Source organism: Limulus polyphemus, unplaced genomic scaffold (genome assembly GCF_000517525.1).
Source record: "Limulus polyphemus unplaced genomic scaffold, Limulus_polyphemus-2.1.2 Scaffold1145, whole genome shotgun sequence".
In the NCBI taxonomy this organism is placed as follows: Eukaryota; Metazoa; Arthropoda; class Merostomata; order Xiphosura; family Limulidae; genus Limulus; species Limulus polyphemus.
In genome coordinates this window covers 88,594-99,669 of record NW_013666755.1, presented here as the reverse complement: position 1 = coordinate 99,669, position 11,076 = coordinate 88,594, and the positions used below count along the sequence as shown (strand labels likewise).

Here is an 11,076-nt window from a genome sequence, read left to right as displayed (position 1 = left end):
GTTGGTAAAGAGTAGCCAAGAGTTGGCGGTGGGTGGTGATGACTAGCTGCCTTCCCTCTAGTCTTACACTGCTAAATTAGGGACGGCTAGCGCAGATAGCCCTCGTGTAGCTTTGCGCGAAATTCCAAAACAAACAAACAACGTGGCGCCATATATGAACGTAGTTAACCTACGTCAAGTATAGTAAATGACAAATAACAACAATAATCCATAGAGGGGTGGTGAACCCTCAATAACACGTCCCTTGTTCCAAATTATCATCCTACAAAGTTTAATTGAGATTGGCTCAGCGACCTAGGAGTAGTTAGATAACGAACAAACAGACATACAAACACATAGATTTTTGTTCTTTGTGTATATAAATAATCATTTCATTAAAAACTATAATAATACAATAGGAAACTTCATTTTTTTGCTATTCTGCATTGTTTAAATTCTAAGATGTGTGGTCTAAATATTAAAATATATCTAAAAATAGAGTGTCAGAAGAGGATTTTGAACACATGATTCAATAAAGTACATAGCTAAAAAAGTATACCAATCTAACCGCTTCACCTTTCTAACCTTATTCCTTATTCTAATCTTATTAAAAGGCCAACAGGACCATTACTTTGTATTTACCAACTAAGTTTATGCCATTAGTGGGTATCATAAAAAATAAAATGTCAGTGTTTAAAGAGAATCATGAGAACAATAACATTCAAAATAACTGGATTAGCTGAGGCTAAATCCTGGGTTTGTGTGAGGTGTAGTCCTGCGAAAAATGAACTTTTTTTATCTCCTATTTATAGTTTGAATTTTACTTCATACTTTAATCCATTCTCTTATTAAATCCTGTAGGATTCGCTACTGTGACTACATTGTCTATCAATAGTTATAGAAATAATCAAAAGTGACCAAAATACATCAAGACATCTTGGAATACTTACGGACTCCTCATGTACTGCTGCACTAAGCGGCTGTCATGGGAGTAGACTCCCCACCCACATGGCGTTGTTCGACTGCAGATATGCTTCTGATCAGGACTTCGCTAAGTTGATAGAAAATACAAGTAATCGAATATTATTTAAAATCTAAATAAATAGAAGTTAATTTAACCTATTCAAGATCCATCAATAGTTAATTAACTTCAGAAAAAGTTATTTAAGTTTAAGAAAAAAGCAAACAATATCACAGGAGATGAAAAAAACTGCCTCTTTCGTTCCACGTCAGAGCACATCAGCAGTGACTAAAAGTCGGAAAAAATGAATTAAAAAAGAATGAGAAAAAGAACGCTCGCGGTCAAGAAGGAATTTATCACTTTTGTTGAGCCCCTCAGTGGCACAGCGGTATGTCTGCGGACTAACAACGCTATCAACCGGGTTTCGATACCCGTGGTGGGCAGAAGCTCATTGTGTAGCTTTGTACTTATAGTATAAACAAACACTTTTGTTGGGTCTAAGTATTTCCATTGTTTTGCCATCTTAAAAAGTATACACAGAACTAAATGTCTTGTTTTTTATACATATAGCGTTCATACTCGCTTTTGGATACTCTAAGTCCAATTAATATAATGGGATCTGATGGGTTGTAATATCTGGCAGACAAGAAATAGGTTCGAATTTAGTACAAAATGCTATTTTTACACGTCTCTGATTAGAAATTAGCAAATGACTTATAGGAATGTGAAGGAAAACAGTTTACGTCATTTTTTGTAGTATGTTTCACTTTTACAGTGCTGCCAGTGACTCAGAGCTGCAAGTAAACTCACATGGTGTCCTTAAGTATAGAATGTTATCTAAGGTATATTATATCTGTAATAGCTGGTTCTAGGATAATAGCTAAGTCTAACATTATTGATTTTAATTGGTCAAGAAGAAAAATGTCAAACACAGTGTTTACACTTTATTCTACAGGTGAACAAATATGAATAAATATAAGAAACACGATACGTAACTAACAGTAAAACAAAGCTTAAAAAATATAAGTACTCTCTCTTCACAGGGTCGGCTGTCTGTAAATGATATCAGATGATGGACAAATTGACAAAACACAACATGTGCTTCTTGCTGAATTAACTTTGTACAGAGTTAAATTCAAAGTCCCGAAATTCGCTTATTTGACTAAATTAATATAAGTTCTGTATCTAGCCAATCAGAAAGAGTCAAATAAAGTTTGTGACATCTCTATCCTTCTACGAGACTACCAGTTCAACAAACCAGAAATAACAGGCTCTATTGTCGCGCTTAGTTACAGTTCAAGGTTGGACATACGGGTTTCGCTATTCAAAGCAGTTACCTATTGTAAACTAAAACTATGTTAAATTCTGTTCAGCAGAATGGTTTATTTTATGACGGAAATCCATCGTACTAAGTCAAATAAAGCAAAATAGTGCAGCTTATAATAATGTAGAACTTAGAGACCCTGTCTGTATTCTGTCTCGAGAAAATGTCTTGTTGAAAGAGTAGCTTAGACAGATGCACTGTCATTACAAAATGTATATAAATTGTACGAAAAGAGTAATATAAATGAATTATATACACATCTACCTACATTGACTTAATACAGGCTATGGAAGATAATACTGAAGAACAAATAAGTTAAAATATGGTGAGCAACTGACAAATTAAGCATTAACGTAATTCAAGAACGTGTGTTGAACAAGAAACACACAATTTGTTTTAGAATTTCGTGCAAAGCTACACTTGGGCTATTTGCATGTAGCCGTTCGTAATTGACAAATTAAAGATAAGGTGGCTAGCTAGTCGATAGTACTCACCTGCTCTTATCTATCAAATAGTAAGATTTGAACGTTATTATTATAGCGCAAATTGCGGAGCGAAAAGTTGACGCGAATTTAAACCCCCGTATTCACAGTCCAAGAACGCTAAACATTGATCCACGCCCGGCCCGTTTAGAAATAACACTAGGTATAATATTACTTTACAACTAATAGAAATAAGTAGGAAAAAATAGACTTTAAAGTTTCATAGCTATATAAAACCTTCCGTAACCAACATCAATTTAAAAGCTTCTACAACATAAGTGAGACTAAGAACCGAGCTAGAAATAATCCTATTAGACTTTTAAGTGGCGAAGGCTTGTCGACAGAATTACTTAAAGTAATATTTGATACGTGTAAGACAGAAATGAGCTCTCTCGGCAACATCTTGAATCCCGAAAATATAAACATTGTTTGTTTGTAGTTATGCACAAAGCTACACAATGGGCTATCTGTGCTCTGCCCGATACGGGTATCGAAACCCGATTTTTAGCGTTGTAAATCCGCAGACATACCTCTGTGTCACGGGGGAGGGCAAATATAAACATAAATACGGTGTCATATTCATCTAATGAGATCTTCCAAATTATTAAACAATCTGATTACCCCCTACAAATTACTGTTAAATGGAAGGCATTTAATCAAATCTTCAAAATTATTAAATAATCTGATTGCCCCATACAAATTATTGTTAAATAGAAGGCATTTAATCAAATCTTCAAAATTATTAAATAATCTGATTGCTCCATACACATTATTGAAACTCTTTGGAAGTTTTAAATCTTGCAGTATGTCTTGAGAGCGTCTTGGTTTCAGGGAATACTTAAAAGCCCAACTTACAATTTTGAAATACAAGGTTTCTGAATTTTGTACGTTGTTGTATTCAGCTGTGTTTGATATGAATTTGGTCGCAGTACTGAGTCTCCGACGAATCTTTAGAATTGACACGTTGAACTTTCAAATGTTTTCACACTTGTTTTTTGTCGTTTAAAATACAGATATCTGAAAATATTATGATAGTAACCAGGAGTGTGCATATATACATACACACTCCTTTGGTCATTGGGGTTACAATCGAGTATTCTAACTCAAGGTAATAATATTACTATTACTTAACACAATTAGTTGAGAAGACAGGGACATTGGATATAATGATACATATCTTATCAATAAACATGTTTTACTTTTAAGTAAATATAAAACCTGGCGAGTAGCAATTATTTTCTTTGATATTTATAACAGATTATTTATATCACAATAGCAAACGTTATATAAAATATTATGAGATAGAAATAGTATTATTTTTTGTTCATTCCTATAAAAAAATTAATAGTATTACGAACACAGTCCCCCGGTTGGTCAATAGGGAGTTTAATTTCGATTCCTCGCGGTGGACACAGCTGAAAGCCCAGTGCGGATTTACTCTAAACAAACAAATTACAGATATGTATTGAATATTTTATCGGAGAAAATTGAAGGCTGTACGTGATATATATCTGTATATACGTATAAATCCCATTATTGTAATAACCGTTAATAATAATAATAACAGATTAAAGTATTTCGATAATAATAATAATATATATACACCACACTGCACAACCATTTCTACTTAAAATGGAACTACCGAAAGTTCCACCAAAGGCTCGTTGTGAGCTTAAAAGCATACTTAGAACTATATTGTTCTGTACTAGCAACCGTATATAGGAAACCCATAATGATAGGACTAATAGACTATCTTAGTCTAGGGTTTGTTGACTCATAGGTAAATTCACTTACAACATCCGTAGAAAGCCATATATCTAATGTGTGTGTTTGTGTCAGTAGCATAAACAATAAAAACGTAGTAAATAGGCGAAAAGTCTATATGGTGTTTTAATTGTTCCGCAGAAGTAAAGTCATTACAATCAAACAGGAAACTCGGTGTCTTCCGGTTTGGTGATGGCTGATTAGTGGACCAGAAAAATTTTGATGAAATTAGTAAAGGTGCCGTTTGCAAAAGAATCAAAGAATTGCAGGAAGCAATTGTCTTATAAATCAGGAAGGCCTGCAAGGAAAAATCTGACATAATTACTTCAAAGGTCTAAGGAAACTTTGCAATAATGAAAAAAAAAACAACAACAACATTAGTTGGAACCCTGCTGTAGGTTCCATCTATTCAAAAAGCAGGGATTTTACTAAATTAGTAAAACAATTGGAAATTGTGTGTTTTAGTCCTACCTTTCCTTGTAATGATTTCGCTCGCTATTGGTAATTGTTATTTGGCTTACTCGTTTCCTTTTTATCTCGAAGAACATTGTAATTACTTCCATGTGTTATTAAGTTACAGTTTATTTTCATTTGCTGCACTACACAAGGAATTTCTAGTTTAGATCATTTCTGTTTTTTGATCATTTAATCAACCGTTAACATTGAAAATCTGAGTAACGTTCATGACGTCACGTCGTTAGGGCGACGTTATATAAATCGATATTTAACTGCATGGACGCACACGGAACAAATTTAATACTTTAATTGGCTGAAACACAAAATCTAACTTTTACAGTCAATATAATACTAACTAGGAGTTTTAAAATATATTATATTTATGTTTTGTTAAGATTCGACGCCAGGTGGAAGCAGCTACGTTATTTTCAAATACATATATATCATTTTGTGATTTAGAAAACTCTTTGTTGACATATTTGTAAACATTTTTGTTTTGATATGCGAAATTGTTCTGCAAAATAAAGATATACCTTCAAAATATTTGAGGGTAGATGCGTGTTTTGTATTTTGTAGTTTCATAAAAGTACTTGTCACTAATATAATTAAATGTGATAAGTTCTACTGGAGGAATTTGTGAACATTTCAATAAAAATAATAATTAATCTAAATTATAAGTAACAGGCAAATCACAAAAAGCCTTAGGTCATCATTTGAGTATTCTTATTATTAGCGTTGATTTCGGTCTCTATAACACACTTCACTCGAAAGAAGTGCCTATAACAATCAAGTCTTCAAGCTGAGTTAAAAGCTGTGTGGCTCGGACATTACAACTTTTGTCACTGGTCAATTATATTGTTGAATTATGTGTAGGATATTCGAGACCACCCGGATGATTGTTATGGAAATTAAGCGTATTGATGTTTGATGATTGTTTCTTGTCAAGCACAAATCTACACAATGGGTTATCTGTGCCGTGTCAACAGTAGTGATGTAACCTCGAACTGTAACTTTATAAGCCCTCAAATGTTTAAATCACGTTGTATTTGCTTTTCTCTACACATAACAGCTTGAACTTGATAGTTATTTTAGACTTTACATTCCCTTAATAAAACGCGTGACCTTGACATTTAAACTTTTAATCTCTAAATAAATAGTTTTACAGTTATTTGCATTAGAGTTTGATAATTGCGGTTTTGCACAAGAAAGTCCAAACGACTTGGTGGTTTGACCATTAAGGTTTTCAACATTCGTATCACTTAGATAATTCTCCACCTGAAGTTTATAATATACTCGAACCACAACAACATTAAATTACAGCATTCTAAAGAAAACAATGTTTTTTGGTTTATCATTTTATATTATTGTCTGTCCATCGTTCACAACTAAAGCTGAAAGTTTGTACGTTTAAATCTTAAATTATTTTACTCGATAAGACAAAGGCGAAATAATGTAAACCTTGCATACATATTACCTATTACACAGTCTAGCATATACAATCTAAATTATTCTTTGAGAAAAGTCTGTGTTGGTGTGTGTCCAATTATAAGTGGCGAATCGCTAAACTCATTGTCACCAAACCTAGCATGTACCCTTAGGGTCTCATGGGGAGCGATACAGCGGAACTGGTGATCGAATCTGACTTCCACTATATTGTCCTTCCTCTGTGGAACGGGTACGTTAGCTGGTATAAAATAAATTAGAATAACTGTATATGTGTATTTGTCTCTGTGTGTAGTTTATAAATACAATTTTCACGTGACACAATCAATAAAACCCCATCAGTTAATGATGGCATCATTTATTAATCTATTTTAACCACAGAAAAAATATGTGTTTTCTAGCATCTTCAACTTAAGACTAATGCTTTGTTATTCTGCTTTCTTTCAGAAGCCTTAAATCGACAAAGTGTGGCTAAAAATTTTGTAATTGTCCACGTCTTATGCCAAGACATCAGTGATGTACTATGAAATATTTATGTCATTAACTTACTCACAGTCTTATTTCGATTTCGTAACAATAAGTACATTTGTTCACGATAACCGTAACTAAAACTATTCAACTAATTTTGCACATAACATTTTTGTGCAAAAATGTTTAACAAGAAAAAAAAACATATTCTCAGTTGTATATTAAACTCTGGTTTTTTGCTACATAAAGAATACTAGTGCATTATTTATAATCTTTCAATCGAACCTCTTCTATATTTATTCAGAACATTCAGTTCAACTTTTGTTTTAATAACCACACATTTTAGGGATTGGAAGGATTATCTTCACAATTAATTATCGTCCGATCAGAATTTCAGAACAAAAGTGGTCAAAACGCACATTTTACACTCATTCCCTATGGAGAAAAAAGTATTGAGACTCCTTATTCTGCTTATCTACTTTATCATATGTATCGGCTGTGAACACTTTGCTTCAAAACATTTAGAAGTTCGCAAACATTTTACTCAATAAAAGAAAGTCAGCCTTGGTTCTTCGCAAAGATGTATATGAAATACTAGTCCCAACTTAGTTACTTTTAATTTTTTGACGTCTTACAACTAAGTAAGTACATAACAAGCGCAGAAACATATGTTTTTACTTAGAAAAACGTATCTTATCTACTTTATTTTCGTCAATATACTTTATACTCACTCCCCGCGGAATATTAAAGAGAAAGAATCTTCACTATTTAACTTTAGTCTCAAGTGTCGTAGATGTGCCAAGAGAAGCTCTGAAAGGTCGATAGTTGAGTGAAATAATAGTTTAGGAAGTTTGTTTGTCTTGTAGCTAAGCATAAAGCTACACAAAGGGCTACCAGTGCTCTGCCCACCACGGGTATCGAAACCCAATTTCTAGCGTTGTAAGACCGCAGACATGCCGCTGTGCTACTGGGGTGGGGGCTGATTTGGAAGAAGTTGTTCCCAAACAGATGCAGATGACTAAAGCAAGTAAACATAATGAGAAGTCTCAATACATTTTGCAGCCTTATGTTGAGTTTTCTTTTTATGAGGATTCTACTAATACATTGGAGCAAATGTGTATCTGCTTGAACTGTGCTATTCTTTGAGTGCTTTTGAGTTCTCAAAATTACCCTCTTCTATAGACGAAGTTGTTGAAAGTGAGTTAAGCACAAGTCTACTTTTTTAGCGGTGATGATGGAAGAATAAAATATTAAAGATATAGTTATTTACTTCACTTTTTACTGCTTGGGGATTTCAGAATTTTTCTCAAGAGAAGAAAGTCACTTTTTGATCTTCCAAAATTGATTCACAAGTCTGAATAAACATTTTCAGCCAAATGGTGTTTTCAAGAGAATATTGATGAGTATAATTACAAAATGGATTTTGCTTTTAAAATTGATAAAATAATTCGAATTATTTCATTACTTCTATTTTATGATTAAAAACATGTGTCTCTGCGCTTATTATGTACTTACGTATTTACAAGACGCCTCAAGTTTGAAAGTATTTAAGCTAAGACTAGTATTCCATATACCCCTAATTTAACGTTTGTTTTCTTTTATAGCAACGCCACATAGGACTATTTGCTATGTCCAACGCGGGAAATCGAACCCGGATTTTAGCATTGTAAATCCGCAGACTTACTGCCGTTCCAAGTCTTTGCTTGTAAAAGAAAACAACCTAAAAATCGCTTGTTAATGACTAATATACATTTCCTGCTTTGCCCTAATATTAGAAATGTACTTATATGTATATAACAAATCTAATCAATAGATGGCGGGTGAGTTATACCGTATTTTCTCTACTTTTTTTGTATTAATGATTTCCTGTTTTGCCCTAATATTAGAAATGTACTTATATATGTACAGAACAAATCTAATCAATAGATGGCGGGTGAGTTATACCGTATTTTCTCAACTTTTTTGTATTAATGATTTCCTGTTTTGCCCTAATATTAGAAATGTACTTATATAAATATATATATAACAAATCTAATCAATAGATGGCGGGTGAGTTATACCGTATTTTTTCTACTTTTTTGTATTAATGATTTCCTGTTTTGCCCTGATATTAGAAATGTACTAATATATATATATATGTGTGTGTGACTCTATATATGCATTACTTGGTAGATTTTGGTCTGTTTGGATTGTATTAACAAATAAGGACGATTTGTTTACAAGATTTGAAACGAGTGTTGCTTGATATTTTCATTCGTGGTGTAGGCTCTTTTAATTTACATTGACTGGAAAATAAACAACATTTACACTACAACACACAAGAAAGTTCATTAAGCTGAATTGGATTATTCTTTATATCCAGACATCAGATGATCGATAAATTTGTAAGTTTAAATACATTTGTCAAAATCGATTCCGGTTGTCAAAGAGTCAATGGATCTTATTTCTACTTTAGATAACTATATCACAAAGACCTGTTCCAGTTACTTAAGTCACAAAGACATATGAAGCACAGATAAAATTGGCACGAAACAAAGTGAAAATTGTTTCTTACCTTGCTTATGAGCTCAATTAAATCTTATGTGAATGGAAATAGTAGCACTGACGACTGCCCATAACACGTTGAATTGAAAGTGATAATCTAGAGTATTCAGAGCCCTTCACATTTTAACCAATGAGTTGCCTTTCTCCAGTTAAAATTTCCTTTGAAATTGAATTTGATTAATCCGTTTAAACTTACCTTGATAATTAATATAAGCGTAAGTTACGTTAATTATAAGACCATACACGAAGCAGAAAACCATTCTGATAAAACGCGCAAGTAGTTTTATTATTTCTTTAGCGTTGCTTTCCTTGACAGTATTGGTTGGAATGATTAATTCTATTTTTATTCATTTTAATTTATTATCAAATTTTTATCATAGAGATTATTTCCATCGTTGACTTATATGTGGACTTAGACCTAACTTAAGTCTACTAAGTTGACCGAATCTCGAGGGTATCCAACTGATAAAACAATGCATTATCATCTTTGTAAGCAGTAGCATTAGAGCGGTATACTTGGATAGTTATACTCTTTGTCAGATTAAGCTTTGATCCATTCGAGTAAATATTTGTTTATGTTGATCAGCGAATACTTTTCATTTTAAAAATTGAAAGATCATCAAATAATACCATTATTTGGAATGTAAAAATTCCCGATTACCTACTTTTTTGTGAACATAAGTATTGCTGAATTATTTCTACTTTCAGAACTTAAGAGTCTATCAATTAATATTTCATTAAGAGTGTAAGACACAAAATGGCTCTTTAAAATACATCTTATCATTGACAAAGTAAATATTACTAAATGTTTTCACAATTTAAAATTTTAAAGATTTTCCAGAATAATTGACAGACTTACCTCTTAGTACGATATTTTAACATCATATGCACCTTGTTCTGGGTAAGTCAAAGAGTTAGTCCGTGAGATGAAACCTAGATTTTTAAAGTTATCTTAATCCTTCCCTGCGGTAAGCAAAAGATACTTGGAATACAAATTCTATGTACCCGAAGAGTAAATTTCTGGTGTTTCAACTCGAATAAAGTTCTTTTCGTAGTAGCAACACCCTAAGCCTGGGTTTGAAATGGTGTGTTTTGGGCACATTCTCAAGAACTGTCAATTACATTTCTTTAAAGTTTATATTTCAGGACATTCAATCTCAATGGCCAGGTGGTTAGGACACTCGACTCGCAATCTGAGGGTTGCGGGTTCAAATCCCCGTCACACCAAACATGCTCGCCCTTTCAGCCGTGGGGGCATTATGTGACGGTCAATCCCACTATTCGTTGGTAAAAGAGTAGCCCAAGAGTTGGCGGTGGGTGGTGATGACTAGCTGCCTTCCCTCTAGTCTTACATTGCTAAATTAGGGATGGCTAGCGAAGATAGCCCTCGTGTAGCTTTGCGCGAAATTCATAAAACAAACAAACAATCTCAAAATATTATAAACAACAAACATATGATGCCACAGCCTTATATTTGTCATAAACATGGCCTCTAAACATCTTTATCATCCCCCGGTTGGTCAGCGGGAAGTTTATATACTTACAACGCTAAAATCCAGGATTTGTTTCCCTGTGGTATACAGTGTGTAACTAGCCTATTGTGTGGCTTTGTATTAATAAAAACAACAACAACGATATCGTTATATGATTCCTTG

At 33.2% G+C, this 11,076-nt stretch overlaps 1 protein-coding gene across 1 annotated transcript in view; it reads right to left on the bottom strand.

Moving 5' to 3' along the window:
- The window catches only part of LOC111086496, a 21,290-nt gene that overhangs the window by 1,355 nt on the left and 8,859 nt on the right, over positions 1–11,076 (bottom strand). The window contains exon 2 of the mRNA XM_022389565.1: positions 930–1,030. Coding sequence (XP_022245273.1) covers positions 930–1,030 — 101 coding nt within the window. The remainder of the gene's footprint in view (positions 1–929; positions 1,031–11,076) is intronic.